General features: G+C 48.4%; 1 protein-coding gene across 6 annotated transcripts in view; it reads left to right on the forward strand.

Moving 5' to 3' along the window:
- Positions 1–22,846, forward strand: part of TMEM63B (transmembrane protein 63B) — a 298,942-nt gene that overhangs the window by 205,114 nt on the left and 70,982 nt on the right. For all 6 annotated transcript variants that reach the window (XM_029592874.1, XM_029592872.1, XM_029592869.1 and 3 more), the window contains 3 exons: positions 11,705–11,828; positions 19,215–19,348; positions 19,666–19,803. In XM_029592874.1, the coding sequence (XP_029448734.1) occupies positions 11,705–11,828; positions 19,215–19,348; positions 19,666–19,803 (396 nt within the window). The remainder of the gene's footprint in view (positions 1–11,704; positions 11,829–19,214; positions 19,349–19,665; positions 19,804–22,846) is intronic.

Here is a 22,846-nt window from a genome sequence, read left to right on the forward strand (position 1 = left end):
AGCAGCGCTGCTCACCTTTGGCCTCCCGGGCTCCGGTGTTTGTTTTGGGTGGCCCCCCCTCCTTTAGAGCGCGGTGATGCCGCACACCTAGGCCTGTAGAGCCTGCAGGAAGCCGGCAGCGCAGCTCTCCTGCGATAACCTCTGCTCCCGGTGTCTTCCCGGATGCGAGGGCCCATTGGCAGCGGCCGGCGGAAGGGGGGGCAGGCACATTAGTCCCGTGGTGCGGGCATCCCGATGCTGCCTCGTAGTGCTCAGCCTGCCCCGCTCCCGCGGAACGCGGTAATGGCAGCCATTTTAGGGGCCGATGATTCCACATGTCATAGCGGAATTGAGCATACCGGCCGGTCAGATGCCAGCACCTCAGGATCAGGGCACGGTGGATCGGGTGCTGTCTGTTCTTCATCCCCCGGCTAGGACTTTTCCTTTTCATCCTATGTTGCTCCAGCTGATGTTTCAAAAGTGGGATACTCCGGAAGCTAGCCTTCCTGTAGGCCGAGCTATGGATAAATTGTACCCGCTGCCGGATGACTCTCTCGACCTCTTTGAGGTTCCCAAAGTGGATGTGGCTGTCTCCGCATTCACCAAGCGTACGACTATTCCAGTGGTTGGGGCGGCTGCCCTTAAGGACCCTCAGGATCATAAGCTTGAGGTTCTTCTCAAGCGTATCTTTGAGGTGTTGACTCTGGGAGTTCGAGCGGCTGTTTGCAGTAGTTTAATGCAGCGTGCGAGTCTCCGGTGGGTACAGCAACTCCTGAGTGCCAGGGAGCTCTACCCGGAGGATTTGAAGCAGGCTGATCATTTGGAAGCGGCAGTAGCGTATGGGGCGGATGCCTTGTACGATCTTCTTTGTACGTCTTCACATACTATGGCTTCTGCCCGCAGGCTTTTATGGCTCCGTAATTGGTCGGCCGATGTTTCCTCCAAATCGCAGCTGGGTGCTTTTCCATTTAGGGGGAAATTCCTTTTTGGGGATGATTTGGAGCAGCTCATTAAGTCCTTGGGGGACAATAATGTGTACAAGCTCCTGGAGGATAGGCCAAAAGCTTCCAGAAGTTTCTGCCCTTCCTGTTTGTGTTTTAGGGGACAGCACCTTTTTCGCCAGTCTAAGCTGGCTCCTTTTGGCCAAAGGCAGACATCCGGAAGATCACAGACTTGGTCTCATTCCTTTTCGTGGCCTTAGACCCGCCCGAGATGGCAGTACCCCGGGGGTGACAGGAACCAAGTCCTCCCAATGAAATAGCGCCGGCCCACTCCCCTGTTCCGGTCATCGGGTGGTGGCTGTCCCTGTTTTACGAGGAGTGGCTCAAAATAACGTTGGACCACTGGGTTCTAAACATTATAGAACACAGCTACGCCTTAGATTTTGCTCGTCCCTTACGCGATCTGTTTCTGGTGTCGCCCTGCGAGTCCCTGGAGAAAAGGTGCCAAGTGTCTCTCATGCTTCGTCAGTTATTAGACCTAGGGGCGGTCGTCCCGCTTCCTTTGGATGAACTTTGAACAGACAGATATTCGATTTATTTTCTGGTTCTGAAGAAGGAGGGGTCCTTCCGTCCGATTTTGGATCTGAAGAAGATCAACAGAGCTCTCCGAATGCCCCGTTTTCGCATGGAGACGCTACGTTCCGTAATCGCCTCCGTCAGAGCAGGGGAGATTTTAGCGTCCCTTGATTTGACTGAAGCATACCTACACATTGCAATTCGGAAGGACCATCAGCGGTATCTCTGGTTTATGATCCTCGGCAAGCATTACCGGTTTCAGGCTCTTCCCTTCGGGCTGGCTACCGCTCCACGCACGTTTACCAAGGTGATGGTGGTCGTGGCGGTGGCTCTCCGTCGCCAGGGGATCCTGGTCCGTCCCTACTTGGACGATTGGCTCATTTGAGCGAAGTCAAAGGAACTATGCGAGGCGGTGGTTGCCAAGGTGGTGCAGACACTTCGCGCTCTGGGTTGGATCATCAATGCGGCAAAGAGCCAGTTGTCCCCATGCCCAGGTCCTGGATTTTTTGGGGGCGAGATTCGATACTCAGATCGGGAAAGTCGTCTTTTTTCAGGAATGGATAGACAAGCTCATGTCGCAAGTTCAGTGTCTCTTGTCACTGCTAGTTCCCAGGGTGCGGGACTACTTACAGGTGCTTGGTTCTATGGTGTCTACTCTGGAGTTGGTCCCGTGGGCTTTTGCTCATATGAGACCATTGCAAAGGGCTTTGCTCTCATGTTGGGACCCCAAGTTGGAGGCTTTTCAAGTCCCCTTACCTTTCCAGGAACCGGCCAGGTCCAGCTTAGCTTGGTGGCTGAGCCCCGAACACTTGTTGCGGGGGTGAATCTGGAGATCCCTGAGTGGACTATTGTGACGACAGATGCCAGTCTTTCCGGCTGGGGGGTAGTTTGCCAGTCTCAGGCAGCGCAAGGCCAATGGACGAAGCAGGAAGCGCAATGGTTCATCAATTGTCTCGAAACCAGAGCGATACGATTGGCCTTGCAGAAGTTCTTGCCTCTAGTCCATCGGTCAGTGAGAGTGCTCTCCAACAATGCAACGACTGTGGCATACATCAACCGGCAAGGAGGAACAAAGAGCCGTCCCGTAGCTATGGAGGCGGATGAGCTCATGGTCTGGGCGGAAATACATCTGCTCAGGATAGCAGCTTCGCACATTGCCGGGGTAGACAACGTGCAGGTGGATTTTCTGAGCCGTCAGAGATTGGAACCCAGAGAGTGGGAGCTGTCTGACGAGGCATTCGCGTTGATAACTCATCGGTGGGGGATTCTCCGTTTGGATCTAATGGCGACTCGGGGGAATGCCAAGGCGCCGTGCTTTTTCAGTTGCAGAAGAGAGCACGGAGCGGAAGGGGTGGACGCCCTTGTCCTCCCATGGCCTCGCAACATTCTGCTCTATGCATTTACTCCTTGGCCCCTGGTAGGCAAGGTCTTGAGAAGAATAGAAGCCCATCCGGGAGAGGTGCTGGTAGCTCCGGAATGGCCACTGAGGCCGTGGTTCGCAGATCTCCTCAACTTTGCAGTGGATGGTCCGCTCCATCTGGGTCAGCTTCCGAATCTTTTACGGCAAGGTCCAGTATTTTTCGACCAGGTGGATTGCTTTTGTCTAGCGGCTTGGCTTATGAGAGGCAGCAGTTGAGAAAGAAGGGTTATCAGGATACGGTGATTTCCACTCTTTTTCAGGCTCGCAAAACTTCCACCTCTCTTACTCATGTCAGAGTCTGGAAGGTTTTTGATTCTTGGTGTAGTAGGTCGAAAGTTTCTCCTAGGCGGGCCCCAGTAGTCCACATTCTAGCCTTCTTGCAAGAGGGGTTGGCAAAGGGACTAGCTTTCAGTTCTTTACGGGTTCAAGTGGCGGCGTTAGGCTGTTTACGTGGAAAAGTGTAAGTTGCGTGCATAGCGAATAATCCTGATGTGGTTCATTTCCTCCGAGGTGCTAAGCACTTGAATCTGCCACGTTGAGCTATTTGTCCATCCTGGAGTTTGAATTTGGTCCTTAGGACATTGTGTGAACCTCTTTTGAATTGCTCAAGTGAGTTACTCTAAAGGACCTTACGCTCAAAATGGTGTTTTTGGTGGCTATCTGTTCGGCTCGGAGAGTTTCAGAAATTCAGGCTCTATCTTGTCGCGAACCTTTTCTTAGGTTTTCCGATTTTGGCATTTCTCTTAGAACCGTGCCATCCTTTCTGCCTAAGGTTATATCGGCTTTTCACATGAACCAGTCAGTTGAGTTGCCTGCTTTTCCGGATTTGGATCAGAATTCTCCTCAAGCTCGTGAATTGAAGCATTTGGATGTCAGGCAGGCACTACTGCGTTACTTGGAGGTCACTAATGATTTTCGCCTGTCTGATCACCTTTTTGTTTTGCGGAGCGGTCCCAGGAAAGGGCATAAGAACATAAGAACATAAGAAAATGCCATACTGGGTCAGACCAAGGGTCCATCAAGCCCAGCATCCTGTTTCCAACAGTGGCCAATCCAGGCCATAAGAACCTGGCAAGTACCCAAAAACTAAGTCTATTCCATGTAACCATTGCTAATGGCAGTGGCTATTCTCTAAGTGAACTTAATAGCAGGTAATGGACTTCTCCTCCAAGAACTTATCCAATCCTTTTTTAAGCACAGCTATACTAACTGCACGAACCACATTCTCTGGCAACAAATTCCAGAGTTTAATTGTGCGTTGAGTAAAAAAGAACTTTCTCCGATTAGTTTTAAATGTGCCCCATGCTAACTTCATGGAGTGCCCCCTAGTCTTTCTACTATCCGAAAGAGTAAATAACCGATTCACATCTACCCATTCTAGACCTCTCATGATTTTAAACACCTCTATCATATCCCCCCTCAGTTGTCTCTTCTCCAAGCTGAAAAGTCCTAACTTCTTTAGTCTTTCCTCATAGGGGAGTTGTTTCATTCCCCTTATCATTTTAGTAGCCCTTCTCTGTACCTTCTCCATCGCAATTATATCTTTTTTGAGATGCGGCGACCAGAACTGTACACAGTTTTCAAGGTGCGGTCTCACCATGGAGCGATACAGAGGCATTATGACATTTTCCGTTTTATTCATCATTCCTTTTCTAATAATTCCCAACATTCTGTTTGCTTTTTTGACTGCCGCAACACACTGCACCGACTATTTCAATGTGTTATCCACTATGACACCTAGATCTCTTTCTTGGGTTGTAGCACCTAATATGGAACCCAGCATTGTGTAATTATAGCATGGGTTATTTTTCCCTATATGCATCAACTTGCACTTATCCACATTAAATTTCATCTGCCATTTGGATGCCCAATTTTCCAGTCTCACAAGGTCTTCCTGCAATTTATCACAATCTGCTTGTGATTTAACTACTCTGAACAATTTTGTGTCATCTGCAAATTTGATTATCTCTCTCGTCGTATTTCTTTCCAGATCATTTATAAATATATTGAACAGTAAGGGTCCCAATACAGATCCCTGAGGCACTCCACTGTCCACTCCCTTCCACTGAGAAAATTGACCATTTAATCCTACTCTCTGTTTCCTGTCTTTTAGCCAGTTTGCAATCCACGAAAGGACATCGCCACCTATCCCATGACTTTTTACTTTTCCTAGAAGCCTCTCATGAGGAACTTTGTCAAACACCTTCTGAAAATCCAAGTATACTATATCTACCTGTTCACCTTTATCCACATGTTTATTAACTCCTTCAAAAAAGTGAAGCAGATTTGTGAGGCAAGACTTGCCCTGGGTAAAGCCATGCTGACTTTGTTCCATTAAACCATGTCTTTCTATATGTTCTGTGATTTTGATGTTTAGAACACTTTCCACTATTTTTCCTGGCACTGAAGTCAGGCTAACCGGTCTGTAGTTTCCCGGATCGCCCCGGCTTCCAAGGCTACTATTGCCCGGTGGTTGAAGGATGCTATTGCTTCAGCGTACATATATCACGGGCGAGCGGTTCCAGAGGGTCTTAAGGCTCATTTGTTTTGTTCTCAGCCGGCGTCCTGAGCAGAAAGTCAGTTGATTTCCCCTCAGGAGATCTGTAGGGTGGCGACTTGGAAATCTTTGCATACCTTTGCTCGGCATTACCATTTGCAGGTTCAGGCTCCCAACTCGGAGAGCTTTGGCAGCGGTGTGCTTCGAGCGGGGCTTTCTAGGTCCCATCCCATGTAAGGCGGCTTGGGTACATCCCAGCAGTCTGGGCTTATCCGGGTACGTACAGGGAAAGGAAAATTGGTTCTTACCTGCTAATTTTCGTTCCTGTAGTACCATGGATCAGCCCAGAAGCCCGCCCGGTTTTTGATTCTACTCAAGAGTTTTTCAATGTTTTCTGTCATGCTATATAGCAGGATGAAGATTTCACAAATGTGCTTATTTTGTACATAGTTGGGTCTCATAGATTTGGTTTGACCATTTAAATTTTGGACTCCTGTTATCAGTTTAATTCCGTTTTCTGCTTTGATACTGTTTATACTGAAGGGGCTGCAGGTGGCGCATCCTACTTACAAGGGTGGCCTTCAGGTTTTTTCTCTGTCTCCATCTGCTGGCAGGGAGGCATAACCCAGCAGTCTAGGCTGAGCCATGGCACTACGGAATGAAAATTAGCAGGTAAGAACCAATTTTCCTATATCATATGCAGATTTATGCACATCTGTTATCTAATTGCCACATTTTGTATTATTCTCACTGCTAGGGCTGGATTTGCCTGATAGGCCTAGGAGTAGGAGAGGGTCCCCCTGTGGTGAAAGGGGCACTGCCATCTCTGCCTCCTTCCCCAGGCATTGCTCAGCCTGAGCAGCTGTGTCCAGTAAAACCTGCCCACTTAAAGTCATGGGAGCCGGACCAGCAGCAATTCTAGTTTCCTGGACATACCCAGATCAGTCCAGACAATTGGGTTTTGCATCCCTGCCAGCAGATGGAGACAGAGAAGAAAGATTTTACTGAGCCTGTAGTAAGAACATAAGAAAATGCCATACTGGGTCAGACCAAGGGTCCATCAAGCCCAGCATCCTGTTTCCAACAGTGGCCAATCCAGGCCATAAGAACCTGGCAAGTACCCAAAAACTAAGCCTATTTCATGTAACCATTGCTAATGGCAGTGGCTATTCTCTAAGTGAACTTAATAGCAGGTAATGGACTTCTCCTCCAAGAACTTAGGCAGTGTGCCACCTGCAGTCCCTCAGTATTTCTCTGTCTCCTGCAAATGGTAGAGTTGTAAAGCACCTGCTGTCTGTGGAAAAAAAAACCTGATAAATCTATCCACGGTGGGCCTTTGCTGAAGCTGTGAGTCTGAGAACCTTTTTCCACAAATTTCGTGCTTTTACTTCACATTACTCATGTGGCAGCTGCAGAAGATTGAGCTTTCCTGGTCAGCGCGGGAACAGCAGCCATTTTCATGGCAAAGGCAGGTGGGACACAGGAAATCCTGCTGAGGTGGGGAATTCGCAAGAGTGTGATCCTTTGCAGGTGCCCAGGCGCAGGACGGTTCTGGTAAGAAGACCATTTGGTGCATTGGAGGATTTGAGACTTTTGGATGCAGATGGAGATCTGTCTGCAGGACCTCCGGACAATGAAAGTCAGGCCAGGCTCTTGGTCTCTGAGAAGATGCCAATAGCAGAGGGAGATGACCCTAAAGTGGTTAGTACCGCAGGTAGAGTCGGATCAAGAAGGAGCTGATTCAGTTATGGATGGGTTTGAGAGCCAGCAAAGGATTTTCCCTTCCACAAGTCGGTTAAAAAGCTGGTGGTGCGTGAGTGGAAGACTCTGGAAACCTGGCTTAAGATGGAAAGAACTTTGGCAAAGCTTTATCCCATAACGGAAGATGCTCTAGAGCTGTTACAGCTGCTGAAGGTGGATGCGTCAGTTTCGGCTATGACTAAGAGGATCACTATACCGGTGGTGGGGCAGCAGCTCTAAGGGATGCACAAGACCAGAAGTTGGAGATTCACCTCAAACAGATCTTTGAGGTGCCTGCACTAGGTGTTCACGTAGCAGTCTGTAGCAATTTCTTGGCACGGGCCTGTGTGTGAAGGGTTCTGCAGCGTCCACTGAATTACCATTCAGTGCCCTCTTTCGGGTCTGCCAAGAAGGAGCGCTTGGAGATGAGCATAGCCTGCATTGTAGATGCATGTTATGATTTGCTGTATACATCAGTGAAAAATTTGATGTCGGCAGTCTTGGCTAGACGACTCCTGTGGCTGAGAAATTGGTCGGGGGATGTTTGTCCAAGTCGTAGCTGGGGAGTCTCCCCTTTATTTATTTATTTATTTAATGAGTTTTATATACCGTCATTCGGTTTTGCCATCACAACGGTTTACAAAGTTATAATGTTTAACAGTGTTTCAAAAAACAGATTATATAGTTGTTAACATAGAATATATCATTTGTGTACTAGGTTCGTAAGGGCAAGCTTCTTTTAGGAGAGGTCCTGGAGCAGTTGGTCAAGCATCTGGGCGAGTCTAAGGAGCATAGGTTGCTGAAGAATAAGCCCAAGGGGGGGCAAGAAGAATTTCCCCTCCAGGTTGAGGAGATATTGCTCCAGCATATAGTGCCTGACAGAGAGCGGAGTACCACTGCAGTGTATTGCATCTTAGCCTTTTTGCAGAATGGTCTCAAGAAAGGGCTTGCATTCAATTCCTTATTGGTCCAGGTAGCTTCCCTAGCCTGTTTTAGGGGTAAGGTTCAAAGCATGGCTTTGGCTTTGCACTGGGATGTGATCCCTTTTCTGTGAGGGGTAAAGCATTTAAGCCCTCCCATTCAGCGGATTATTCCTTCATGGAATTTGAATTTGGTGCTGAAGTCTTTTGAGCTTATACGAAGGGCAGTGTTGAAGGTGGTTTTCTTGGTGACAATTTGTTCGTGAGATGGAGTTTTCAAACTCCAGGCCTTGTCATGTCAGGATGCTTTCCTTCAATTTACTGAAGAACGGGTGTCGTTAGGCATAGTACCTTCCTTCTTACCAAAGGTGGTTTCTAGGTTTCATCTCACTCAAACGATGGAGCTTCCCTCTTTTAGGGGCTTGGAATCGGATCCGCAGGCGAAGGAATTGCGCTTATTGGATGTTCAAGGATTGTTTCGCTATTTGAAGATGACTAATAGTTTCCATTTGTCAAATCATCTCTTTGTTCTATTTGGTGGTACAAAGAAAGGGAATAAAGTATCTAAGGCAACCACAGCAAGATGCCTCAAGGAGACCATTGCTTCGGCTTATGTCAGCAAGGGACATTCTGTGCCTGAGAAGCTACAAGCCCATTCTACAACAGAGTGGACACACCGGAAAGAGTACAGAGAATGAGATGGGATTTAAGGAAGCTGGAAGAGTAGTCGAAGATATGGCAGCTGGGATTCAGTGCCAAGAAATGCAGAGTCATGCATCTGGGATGTGGTAATCCAAAAGAACTATATGCGTTGGGGAATGAAGGGCTGATGTGCACGGAGCAGGAGAGAGACCTTGGGTGATAGTGTCTAACGACCTGAAGTTGACAAAGCAGTGTGTCATGGCGATAGCCAAAGCCAGAAGAATGTTGGGCTGCATAGAGAGAGGAATATCTAGTAAGAAAAGGGAAGTGATCATCCCCTTGTACAGGTCCTTGGTGAGGCCTCACCTGGAGTACTGTATTCAGTTCTGGAGATCGTATCTCAAAGGAGACAGAGACAAGACAGAGGCGGTCCAGAAAAGGGTGACCAAAATGGTGGGTGATCTCCATCGAGTGACTTATGAGGAGAGGTTGAAGAACCTGAATATGTATCCCCTGGAGGAGAGGAGGAGCAGGGGTGATATGATACAGACCTTCAGATAATTGAAAGGTTTTAATGATCCATGGTCGTCAACAAACCTTTTCCATTGGAAACAATTTAGTAAAACTAGGGGGTCACGATTTGAAACTCCAGGAAGGAAGACTTAGAACCAATGTCAGGAAATATTTCTTCACTGAGAGGGTGGTGGATGCCTGGAATGCCCTTCTGGAGGAAGTGGTGAAGACTAAAACTGTGAAGGATTTCAAAGGGACATGGGATAAACATTGTGGATCCTTAAAAGGCTAGAGGATGGGAATAAATAAAGCTTAACTGGCACGGAGTGGTAGTTACTATCTTTAAGAGAAACATGGGGGTAACCTGCACGGAGCGGCAGTTACTAGCTTGGGAAGCTTGCTGGGCAGACTAGATGGACCATTTTGGTCTTTTTCTGCCATCATTACTATGTTACTATCTACCAGGGTGCAGGCATTGTCCTGGGCCGAGTGTCAATTGGTGTTCTCACAAGAAATTTGTCGGACAGTCACTTGGTCATCTTTGCACACTTTCGCAAGACATTACTGCCTGGATGTGTGGGCTCCACAGGAGGTGGGTTTTGGATAAGGTGTCTTGTGAGCAGATCTTTCAGGGTCCCACCCAGTGTAGGGGAGCTTGGGAACATCCCAGTTGTCTGGACTGATCTGAGTATGACCAGGAAAGGAAAATTTGTTCTTACCTGCTAATTTTCGATCCTGGAATAGCAGAGATCTGTCCAGAGTTCTGACCCCTCCGGAAAGACCGCTCTTGTTTTTCTCAACCATATTATGTTTTTTTGTCTGAGTTTGGTTAATCCATGCAGATATGTTATTTCGTTAACGGAGTAATTGTGTTGTCAAACTCCATGTTAAACAATGGACCCACTTCTAGGGCAGTACCTATCCCGTGGTATTATAGAGGGTGTTACTCATTGTGGCTTGGGTACAGGTCATACTGAGGGATTGCAGGTGCTCACTGCCTAAGTACTACAGGCTCAGTAAAGCTTTTCTTCTCTGTCTACATCTGCTGGCAGGAATGCAAAACCTAGTTTTTGTTATAGTTTATAGTTTTTGTTGATTATATATTTATCTCTCTCTAGTTGTTTCTTAGTTTAAATTCTGTACTGTCTTCCATTGCCCAGGTTTTACGCTCCCTGTTTAATGTAACTTTACTTTCTACCTTGATGTTAATTGGTTTCCCCTCAGTTACATTGTAAACCGGTACGATAAGACCTAGTCTTGAGCATCGGTATAGTAAAAGAAATTAAATAAAATAAATAAATAGTTGTCTGGACTGATCTGTGGTATTCCAGGAAAGAAAATTAGCAGGTAAGAACCAATTTTCCTTTACAAGGCTTGAATGTCGCCAACCTGTAAGCCCTGTGTCTTTAAGAGAAGAGTTCCTATGGGATTCTGCTGCTCACTGCGGGGTTGGAGGAGGAGGTCCCCTTTCACCGCAGCACCTTTAGACAGGTGCCCAGTCCACGCCTTTGAACTGCCATGTGAGACTGTGCACCTGGATTATATCTAGGGACCTTCATTGCCACTTTTTGTTTGACTTTGCCTAGGAATTTCAATGTTAGAACAAAAAAAGTCAGTGGGAAAAATTACTTGGATATAGCGCATAGGAGAAAAATCTATGGAAGTCATTTTTCAATTGATTTCTTTTTTGATTAAATGTTGAAATTCCCAGGCAAAATAAAATAGAAACTGAAGATGAAGATCCCTGTAAGGTAAGGCTATTTAGGTTTTGCCTCTTAGAACTGGACCATCTCTCCTCTGTCCATATCCTTTTGCAGGATCATCACCTCCTTTCTACCTCTCCCTCTGGCTCTTCCATCTGACCTTGTTGCACCGATTAAACATTTTCCAAAATGACAGAAGTAGCCACTTTATTAAGGATGAGCTTTCCAGGGCATCGAAAGCTCATGCTTAGTCTGTAAGGTGCCTTCCGCCTCTGTCATTTTTCCTACCCCAGACTAAAACAGAGGAGAAGATGGGCTAAAGTCAGAAAGAGCTGGGTCTGTGGAGTTGCATTCGGAAGGGGAAGTGGGTAGATTAGCTCAGCCCACAGGTCTGCGCATGCTTTCAGAGTTTCTCTTTTTATGTTACGTTGCCAGGTACAGTAGTCTTAGGTGTAATTAAAGCAGGCACACATTTGGGTATCCCCGGCAGACCTTTCTTTTGATGTATATATATCTCTGCATCTGCACGGGCACACACAATGTTGACCTTGTACGTCAGATTTAAGTTGATGTTTGCAATCTTAGGATAGAGTAATATGTCTTACTGTTTCTTAACAATGAAAGCAAATTTCCCATTCTGTGCCTATGGAGATGATCTCTGTTTAAACTCTCATCTGGATGTTTCTGTCCAGAACAGAGACCTGAATTCACCAGCTCTGTTCCTAATTTCAAGCTGGCTTTAGATTCCTTCTTTCCTTCTTCCTTCATTACAGGAAAAAAGCAGAACGCGGAAAGCTCTACTTTACAAATCTACGGGAAAAAGAAAACATCACTTCGATGATAAATCCCAAGCCATGTGGACACCTGTGCTGCTGTGTGATTAAAGGTTGTGAGCAGGTACAAGATTGGGGAGGGGGCTGTGTATGTTTACAACCTGTGTGCTGCAGTGAGCAGGTGTGAGATGGGGAGGGGTGGTGTGTGTACGCTGTATGCTGCAGTGAGCAGGTGTGAAATGGAGATGGGTGGTGTGTGTACACTGTGTGGAGATGGGTGGTGTGTGTACGCTGTATGCTGCAGTGAGCAGGTGTGAGATGGGAAGGGGTGTGTGTACGCTGTATGCTGCAGTGAGCAGGTGTGAAATGGAGATGGGTGGTGTGTGTACACTGTGTGCTGCAGTGAGCAGGTGTGAGATGGGAAGGGGTGTGTGTACGCTGTATGCTGCAGTGAGCAGGTGTGAAATGGAGATGGGTGGTGTGTGTACACTGTGTGGAGATGGGTGATGTGTGTACGCTGTATGCTGCAGTGAGCAGGTGTGAAATGGAGATGGGTGGTGTGTGTACACTGTGTGCTGCAGTGAGCAGGTGTGAGATGGGAAGGGGTAGTGTGTGTGTACACTGTGCTATGGTGATTAGGTGTGAGATGGGAGGGGTAGTATGTGTACACTGTGTGCTGCAGTGAGCAGATGTGAGATGGGAAGGGGTAGTGTCTGTACACTGTGTGCTGCAGTGAGCAGGTGTGAGATGGGGAGGGGTGGTGTGTGTACGCTGTATGCTGCAGTGAGCAGGTGTGAAATGGAGATGGGTGGTGTGTGTACACTGTGTGCTGCAGTGAGCAGGTGTGAGATGGGAAGGGGTGTGTGTACGCTGTATGCTGCAGTGAGCAGGTGTGAAATGGAGATGGGTGGTGTGTGTACACTGTGTGCTGCAGTGAGCAGGTGTGAGATGGGGAGGGGTGGTGTGTGTACACTGTATGCTGCAGTGAGCAGGTGTGAAATGGAGATGGGTGGTGTGTGTACACTGTGTGCTGCAGTGAGCAGGTGTGAGATGGGGAGGGGTGGTGTGTGTACACTGTATGCTGCAGTGAGCAGGTGTGAAATGGAGATGGGTGGTGTGTGTACACTGTGTGCTGCAGTAAGCAGATGTGAGATGGGAAGGGGTAGTGTCTGTACACTGTGTGCTGCACTGAGCAGGTGTGAGATGGGAAGGGGTAGTGTCTGTATACACTGGGTTGTGGAAAGCAGGTGTGAGATAAGGAAGGATGACGTGTGCACTGTACTGTGGTGAGCAGGCATGAGATGGGAAGAAATGATGAGTGCGCTGTACTGTGGTGAGATTAGAAGGGAAGGCATGTGTACTGTATTTATGTATTTGTGCGCATAAGACTGCAACCTAAACTTGAGTGCTTATTTGTGCAGCTACTTGTGCATGTATGACCGCGGCCTATATGAGTGCGTATTTGCGCATGTACCTGTGAGCATATGACCGCGAGCTAATCTTGAACATGTATTTGTATGCGTCCTGGAGGAGTGAGCCCATACGCTGGGGTGGCATTGGTGTGCATGCAGGAGGCCGCCTAGTGCCGAAATTAAGGAGAGCTAGGCGCCAAGGACAAACAGGTCCAAGAGCCTAGCTGTCTGTGTGGCTTGCCTCACTCTCACTCTCTCTCCGTTTGTGTTAGCGCTGTTTAGATACTCAAAAGAGATTTGACTATTACTGCTTTTGCCCATGTTGGGACATCCCCTCAGCCTGTGGTGTCTCTGGAGGGGAGTGGAATGGGAGACAAGGCAATGGTCAGTTCTCCTCCTTCCTTATTCCTGAGGGCAGAAACTTCCCCGAGAGAGAGAGGTTGGAGAGAGCAAGGTTGGGCCTATGGGCTCGGGTATAGATCCATCCTCCTCCTGGGTGGAATGTTTTCAGGGCCTGCCTACTTTTCTGCAGGGGCGAAGCAACCTACTATGTAGGGATCGCATGCTCTGGCCTCCCATTTGTCGGTCACGGTGGGCAAATGCCGCAAGGATGCTGTCCCTGATAATGTTCAAGGAGGTGTGGATCATGAGAGATGGAGAATTGGCTTTTTCATCTCTAAAAGAGAGAGAGATTGCATGTGATTGAGAGCTGCTTCGGTCTCTTACTCAGATTTTTTTCCTTTTTCACAGAGACGTCTTGCTGAGTTTGTTGGCTCAGACCTTGAACATGCTTAGTGTGGCCAGCGGTCAGTTTTAAGTTAAGCATCCTGTTTCTTTCCCACCTGTATCTAATTCAAGAGACATTAATTTAAAGAAGGTAAATGCGGCTCTCAAGGTTCCCCATTTCTGCATGGAAACTCTGAGGTCCATCATAGCAGCAGCATGCAAGGGAGACTTCTTGGCATCTCTCGCCTTGACAGAGGTCATCAGGCCAGAGCACCTGAGCTTCATATTCCTAAGGGAACATTTTCTGTTTCAAGCCCTTTCCTTTGGCTCCACGTACCTTCACCAAGGGGGAGCAGCCACATTGCAAAAGGAGGGTGTATTGGTGCATCCATATCGTCATTCGGGCGAAATCAGAGGACATCTGTGACAATCACTACAAAAAGTACCGATGCGCTTGAAATCCCTAAGATGGGTGGTGAACCTAGCAATGAGCCATTTAGTCCTCTTTTAAACTCTGGAGTATCTTGGAGCTCAGTTTGACCTGCTGGCAGAGAAAGTGTTTCTCACAGAAAGAGATTGCTCAAATTCCAGAGTCAGATTAGGTTTCTGCTAGAGCTTTCGGTGCCCAGGGTCTGGGACTATTTACAGGTCCTGGGTTCTATGGCATTGACATTGAAATTAATGCATTGGGCATTTGCATATATGCGGCCTCTGCAGGGGGCTTTTCTCTCCCTTTGGAATCCGTTATTGAAAGAGTTCCATCTTCCTCTTCCGTTAGAGGAGGAAGCCAGGGACAGTCTTTCTTGGTGGCATACTCGCATCAGTCTCGAACATGGTGCAGAATTGGAGGTTCCGAATTGGGTAATATTCACCACCGATGCAAGCCTCTCCAGATGGAGGGTAGTGTGGCAAGATCAGTCGGTGCAGGGCCAGTGGTTGAAACAGGAGGCCTCATGGTCTATCAGTCGGTTAGAGAAGAGAGTGGTTCTAAGGTTACATGGTTATCCAGTACAGATCTTATAAGACAATGCGACAACGGTGGCCTACATCAACCAAGAATCAGGCAGTGGCTCGAGAGACCCGTAAGTTGATTCTCTGGGCAGAACAGCACTTGGAGCGGCTGGCGGCGTCTCGCTGGAATGAACAACGTTCAGGTGGATTTTCTCAATCAGAGAAAGTTAGATCCCGTGGAATGGGAGCTGTCAAAGGCAGCGATGTGTCTCATTCATGGAAGATGGGGTATCCCACCCAAAGAGAACACCAAGGAGTCGCAATTTTACAGCCACTGAACAGAACACAGTACAGAAGGAAACTGAGATCTGTGCTGCTGTAGACTCGAGGGATTCTTCTTTGCCTTCCTTCCATGGCCTCTGGTTGACAAGGGATTGCAGCAGATAGAGAAACATCCAGGCAAACATGATCCTGGTAGCTCCAGAATGGTCACATTGACCATGCTTCCCAGATCTGATCAACATGGCCATACACGGGCCCCTGAGGTTCGGACATCTGTCGATTCTTTTCCACCAGGCCCCTATATTTTCAGGTCAGGTGGCTCACTTCTGTCTCCCGGCTTCACTTCTGAGAGGAGACAATTGAGATGGAGGGGATATTCCAAAGCAGTTATTTCCACCTTATTGCAGGCTAGGTGACCTTCTACATCCTTGATGTATGTGCAAAATTGGAGGATCTTTGAGTCCTGGTCTGCTGTTGAAGGAGTGAGGCTTATGGGGGAATCCAAGATGGCGTTTGCATGAGAGGAGTTGGCGTTTGGAGCTCTCGTTAAACGATGATACGATTGTCAGCATCGAGGTAAAAAGATGCCATATACTAAACGTAAAGGCAGGGTCAGAGAGGGAGCCTCAACCCCCGTGCAACCCATGCTAATTCAAACAACGTTAGTGGGCTTCTACCCACAGACAGAGCTAACAGCCCCGGAGAGTCCCGCTGGAGTGGAAGTTGGAGAGCAAGCACCTCTGTCGCTGGGAGAAGTCACTCAGTCCCAGGGCACCAACGACACCTTCTCCACCTAGAAGTGCTGCTTCAACTGCTGAACCAGGCTTACCACACAGACGGTTGGCATCTATGGAGTTGAGCCCAATCGAGGGATCAGCAGAGGCAATGGCGGCGCCAGAAAAGGCGGGAGGCCCGACAACTTCCTCCCCACAAGTGGAAAAGTTACTCGGTGGAGACAGAGTCTGTACTGACGATGTTACCGTCGTTACAGATAGGAAGACAGCTCAATCCCCCAGGAACTTGGACTAACAAGGTATATCTTTACTTCAGTCAATACCTTTTACACCTCATATGTTGATTGAAAAACCAAAAGTTGTGACAATGGATTCGATATGGCAGGCAATAACTATATGTTGCAGAACTCCATAGTAAACCTAACAACAAATATAAGAGAGAAGCAAACAATGTTTTATAACATGAATCCAGTATTGAACCAGCATACTGAAACCCTTGAGAAAATTGATTTGGATATTACTCATATAAAAAAGATACAGCTTTCTATAATACAAGGAGAAACGCTGCTGGAAAAGAAAGTTGAAAGTCTAGAAAATTTCATCAGATATAATAACTTAAGAATATTAAACTTTCCTAAATGTAGATTGGTTTCTCCAAAAGAACAACTGAAGTATTACAGATGACACCTGAAACATTTCCATCAGTATTGAAAGCTTATTTTTTACCTGGAAAAAAAAGAGCAAGTAACTGAGAATCAACCAGTGGAAGTAGATTCGCTGAATGTTACTGAACTGTTGGAAACATCTTATAGTTCTCAAATTGAAAAGAGGGGGAACTTTGTCGGTTAAATTTAGGTTCTCGACTGACAGAGATAATGTCTTAAAAATATTTTTGCAGAAAAGAACCTCTCTATATTTGGGTCAAAAAATATGGATTACCCGGATGTCTACAAGGAGACACAGATAAGACGTAAAAAATTTCTAGTACTAGCGAATCAGGCTAGAACTTACGGAATGCAATTAACAATTAGGTTTCCGTACAAGTATATAATGAAAGTTGATGGTATAAGATATGTTTATTATGATCCAGATCAACCGGAGAAATATTTAGAAGCCCGACGGAACCAAGGAATTGTGCCTAGTATATCACCTTCCTAAGTAGTTGGATAAAGTTTATATTACTCTGTAACCTCTCATATAATTTGGAAAGAATGTATATATGGTGTAGGCTTGTTTAAATGATGGATTCCCCCCAAGTTGTTTGGTAACAGGGTGACATGGATAAGACAAATATTTTTGTCGTATTATGTATGGTAAATATATTTTTTTGGTACTGGGTAATATTCCCAGTCGTACAATCCATGTATGCCCGATATTTCTGGTTTTAATGTGAAATTGAATATTGTATTTAATTTGAAATTTCTAATAAAATTAAAAAAAGGAGTACAGCTTCAGCCTGTTCAAGCTATTGTGTTGCATATATTGGATTTCTGCAGAAAGGTTCTGGTCAAGGGACTGGCCTTTAACTCTCCGAGAGTCCAGGTAGTGGCATTGGGTTGTTTCCAGGGTAAGGAGCAAGGGTATCCTCTTTCTGCACATCTGGATGTTATGCAGGTCCTTCAAAGAATTAAGAACTTGCAACCTCAAGTGTGGAACATTTGTCCATCTTGGAATCTGAATCTAGTCCTTAGAGGATTGTGTGAGGCTCTGTTTGAACCACTAAAGAAAGCTACGGTTAAGGACTTGACTCTTCAAGTGGTTTTCTTGGTGTCTATTTGTTCAGCCAGGAGAATTTCGGAGCCCCAGGAGCTGTCGTGTGAAGATCCCTTACTACAGTTGTCTGATTCCGGGATATCTTTAAGCATGATGCCTTCTTTTCTGCCTGAGGTAGTCTTGGTGTTCCGTCTTAGACAGTGGAGTTTCCAGCTTTTCCGGATTTGGATTGCCCTACGCCTCACACGGAGGTGCTTAGACTCTTAGATGGGGGTGGCATGCATTATTGTGGTATCTAAAGGTCATTTATGATTTCCATAGATCGCATCACCTCTTTGTACTGTGGAGCAGTCCAAAGAAGGGAAGTAAGGCATCTAAGACTACAGTTGTGTGATGGCTGAAGGAAGCAATCGAGTCAACTCACATTTCTAAAGGGTGCCCGCTGATGGGGGATTTAGGGACGTACTCGATGCAATCTCAGGCTACTTCCTGGGCTGAGTGTCTCTGCTTGAAATTTGCCAGGCAGTTACTTGGAAGTTGTTGCACACTTTTGCTAGTCATTATCACTTGGATGTCGGGGCTCCAGCTTCCATTTGCTTTAGTTAGTACTCTATGAGTGGAACTCTCCAGGTCCCACCTGAGTTAAGGGGAGCTCTGGTACATCCCAGGAGTCTGGACTGATCTGGGTAGGTACAGGGAATGGAAAAATAGTTCTTACCTGCTAATTTTTGTTCTGTAGTACCGCGGATCAGTCCAGAGACCCGCCCATTTACTTGGGGGGGGGGGGGGGGGAGTCTACTGCTCGTACTGTTGCTTTCTAAATAGTGCGTAGTTGGTGGTTTTCAATGCTGATCGCTTATGTTAAATTTGGGAAACAAGTTTTCTAATGTCTTTTTGGGCAACTTCACCTTCTTTCAGCACATTGGAGGGGAGGGAGTTTGTTTAGAAGTTTTTGCTTAGAAATGTATGGTTGTTGCTGTCACCTTGGCTTGGGTACAGCTCAAAACTGAGGGACTGCAGGTGGCACACTGGGTTATGTACAGTGTCGGCAAACCTTTCTCTGTCTCCATCTGCTGGCAGGAGGCAAAACGCAGGAGTCTGGACTGATCTGTGATACTACAGGAACAAAAATTAGCAGGTACGAACCAATTTTCCTGTCAGTGTACTCTGGAAGTTCTGTGGACGCCCGGTATGCACGCTGTATTCTGTGTCGATACACTGGAAGCTCCATGGAGGCGCAGCAGTCACACTGTATTCTATGTGACTTTACACTAGAAGTTATGTGGAGGTCCAGCATATGTGTGTCTGGAAGCTCTGTGGATGCTCAGCACACATGCTGTATTCTTTGGTTTATATACTGGAAGTTCGGTGAAGCCCCAGCACGCACACTGTATTCAGTACACTGGAAGCTCTTGGAGCCCCAGCATGCACACTGAATTCTGCAGGTCCATACACTGGAAGCTCTGTGGATGCCAGGCATGCATGCAGTATTCTGTGTGTCTGTATGCTGGAAGCTCCTTGGATACCCAGCACGCATGCTGATTCTGTGGGTCTCTGTGATCACCTGGCACGCACATCATATTCTGTGTGTCTGTACACTGGAAGCTCTGTGGAGGCGCAGCACACACACTCTCTTTAGTGGTCTTTGAATATTTACCTCACGCTGTGTTCATTGCTTTCTTCCTTCTGCAGGTGGAAGCCATTGAATACTACACCAGCCTTGAGGCAAGGCTGAAGGATGACTACAAGAAGGAGAAGGAGAAGGTGAATGAGAAGCCTCTGGGAACAGCGTTTGTCACCTTCCAGAATGAGACCATAACTGCAATGTGAGTTATAGATGGAGTGGGGCTACAGCGAGCTGTCTGTGAGGAGGTGCGTGGGCTCTGTCTCTGAGTCCTTGTTCGTAGTGATGGGGAAGGATGCCTCTGTGCCTGACTCCATCAGTTAGTGTCTCATGGACTCCGTCTTTGTCTCCCCTGAGCTGCCAGTTTGGAGAGGGGAGGGCTCTGTGTTGCTCATTAACCTGGGGGGAGGATGAATCTGTGCATGGATCCTTTCAGTTTCAGCTGTGGGGGTCCTTAAATTAGTGACTGGAAGGGGTCTCTCGATCCTTTCTCCTCACCTTGTGCTCTCTCCACCTTAGAATCCTGAAAGACTTCAATGTGTGCAAGTGTCAGGGCTGCATGTGCCGGGGAGAGCCCAAGCCATCATCCTGCAGTGAGTCCCTCCACGTCCCCAACTGGACAGTGACTTACGCGCCTGACCCCCAGAACATTTACTGGTAAGCAGGACACCTCCACGCCTGAGCTGTGCAAAAAATAACAGAGAACATCGGGGTGACTACGTGTGCTGAGCTGGGGGTGACTACGTGTGCTGAGGAGGATGTAGCTGGTGCAGCGGTGGCAATGTGACACTCAAACCAGTTAGGTAGATGTATGAATTACAACAGCAAAACAAAAATGCAGCTAAAACTGAATACTCTTCCATAAATAAATTGGGGCTTGTTGGTGGCTGAAGTGCTTCGGGCTCAGCCCAGTGGATCCCTGCCATTCCCAGCCTGCAGCACCTGGGCTCAGCCCAGCGGGACCCTGAAATTACTTAATTTAGATTACATCTGAAAAGTTGCTGGTAATGTCTGTTTTGTGGTATAATTATCTTTGACTTACTGCCCTCTTGAATATCTGCTTTTTCCTTACACTCCCTGTGTCCTCAAGCCTCTCTCTCCTCATGGTCCCAGTGACACCAAGTCCCCCCCCCCCCCCCCTCCTCTTCATGAGGTCACTCTCCATGCTTTCCTGTTCAAGAAAAAGATAGTGCAGCACCTTATAGGAAGTTTGAGAAAGGGAAACTGCTGAGGCGAGCAAAGTGTTGGCCCGCTTACCGATCTGGACTTTAGTCAGGCTCTTGGCATTATTCTACAGAGAAGTGTGCTAAGCAAACTGGGGTTCCCTGTACGTACCTGGATCAGTCCAGACTCCACAACAGTGGTGGGAGGCAGACTGTCTCGATTTTACGAGGAAGGGTCCACTCTAAATTCCGACCAGTGGGTCCTCAATGTGATAAAGCAGGATTACGCGTTAGATTTTTCTTGACGCCTCCGAGATAGTTTCCTCGTCTCCCCCTGCTTGTACATCGAGAAGCGCCAGGCGGTAAAGGACACATTACACCGTCTCCTCGAACTCGGGGCAATTGTAAAGGTTCCTCTTGTGGAACAGCGGAGAGGCCGTTATTCCATTTACTTCGTGGTGCCAAAGAAGGAGGGCGCCTTCCAGCTCATTCTCGATTTAAAAAGAGTAAACAGATGCCTCCGGATTCCACGGTTTCGCATGGAAACTCTGAGGTCCATCATTGCGTCGGTAAGAAAGGGAGAGTTCCCTGTACGTACCAGGATCAGTCCAGGACACCTGGGTTGTGACTCCGCACCAGTAGATGGAGACAGACTAAAACTTGTGGGCGGAGCCATATATGCCCCTGTGCCAGTCACAGCCCCTCAGTCTTACTCTGTCTCCAGTAGATGGTGCAGGTCCGGTCACAGCCCTGCCTGCCCTGGTTCTGGTACTCCGTCAGGGTTGGTTCTTTTACTTGGTTTTAGGCCAGTTTAGGCTATAGTTGTTTTCTTTTGGGAATTTTGCATTTTGCATTGTAAATTGTCACTGACGTCCCGTCCGCCCTGCCTCCCAGGGGGGTTGAGAGGTCCTGAGGGGACTACCCTCCCCCGGTTGAGGCCGCTGCTAGGGTCGAGGACCCGGCTACGCGAGTAGCAGCGTCTGGGGTGACACCGGGGAGCCCGGTTCACTCACCCCTGCTGGATTAGGGCTCCAGGACGGTGGATAGTGACAGGTTTTTTTGTAAAAAAAAAAAAGAAAGTTGTTGATTTTGTTTCCGGCTCTGTTCCTTCGCGTCGCCGCTCCGTGTTGGCTCCGGGGGGGCGCTGATGGCGGGGGGAGGTCGGTCGCCTTAATCCTACCTGTTTATTCGCATGGCTCTTCTTTTCGTCGCGTTTCGCCGGCATGCCTCGGGGCTGGGTCGTTTGCTCCCAGGAGGTTCCTAGGTCCTGAAGGGACCATTCCTCCTGGTAGAGCACCATTCCTCCTGGTAGGGCACTGGCTGGGCTACGGGTCGCGGATCCGGGGTTCGCTTACAGCCCAACCGGGGGATACCGGGGGCCCGGTTCTCTCGCCCCGGCCAGACCGCCGTACCGCTGCGAGGGACAGCTCAGTTTAAAAAAAAAAAACAAAAAAAAACGGTGCAGTTTTCTTTTCAGCGCGCCGGGTTCTCTGCTGCAGCGGTCTTTTCGGCGTTTCCCTCTTTCTCCCTTCTCTCTTTTTAATTTTGCTTTTTCGGCACGCTTCCGAGCAGGCCGCTTGGGTCGGCCTGCTCGACTTGCGACTCCAGCGCCGTGCGCCTCTAGCGAGCGCGGTTTCATCAGGCGGCAAAAAGGGGGGGCACAGGATCGTCGGCCTGTCTTCAGGGGGTGCTTGTTCGGCGGCAGCCTCTCGCGTTTGCGGTCGGGGACCATCCGGCGGCCTTCCCCAAGCTGTTCCTGTCTGCCGCGGGAAAAGATTTAAAAAAAAAAAAAAAAAAAAACGCCGACCTCTCGCGCGAAATTGGCGGGAACGTCGGCCATCTTGGTGCCAGCGTCGAGCGCGACACCAAGCGGCAGGTCCCAGGATTTCCCTTGTTCCGTTCCCCCCCTCCCCCCTCCCCCCCCAGCGGCCGACTCCGCGGTCTATTTACCATCGGAGGCGGTGGGGGGGGAGGGCTGGGGGAGAAACGCTCTTTGCCCCTGGTTTGCTTTTGGCCTGGCATGGGGCCTTTTCTGTCCCTGGTTTTCTTTTGGCCTGGCTTAGGGCCTTTACGGCCCGCAGAGCCCTCAAGCGACCTTCTGGCCAGGTGGGGGGGCCTGAGAGGCCAATCAGTTTGGACTGGACGCGTATTCGGCCGCGGATCGCAGCGGCGCGATTCATAGCCAGATCGCCCGTTGGGGCCCTACCGCCTAGCTTGGGCACGGACCCTGCCTCTGACTCGTCGGATCCGGTATTTCCTAGGTGCCCTCCCCTCCTCCGAGGGGGGCTGGGGGAGAGGTCTACATCTGATTCGTCGGGTCCGGAGATTTCCAAGGCGTCCTCCCCGCCTCCGAGGGGGGCTGAGGGGGATGGCGCGCCGCCGCAGGGGGGCGGCGAGGCAGACACAGGCTTCGGAAGTGGATCACTTGAGCTTGATCCGCCTCTTCATCAGGAAGTAGATGGCCCCTGATTCCCGCCATCCTGGAGGGGTTGGGCATCGCCACCCCGCTGCGGGTAGGCTCGGCTGGGCTTCCTTCC

Source organism: Rhinatrema bivittatum, chromosome 3 (genome assembly GCF_901001135.1).
Source record: "Rhinatrema bivittatum chromosome 3, aRhiBiv1.1, whole genome shotgun sequence".
Taxonomy (NCBI): Eukaryota; Metazoa; Chordata; class Amphibia; order Gymnophiona; family Rhinatrematidae; genus Rhinatrema; species Rhinatrema bivittatum.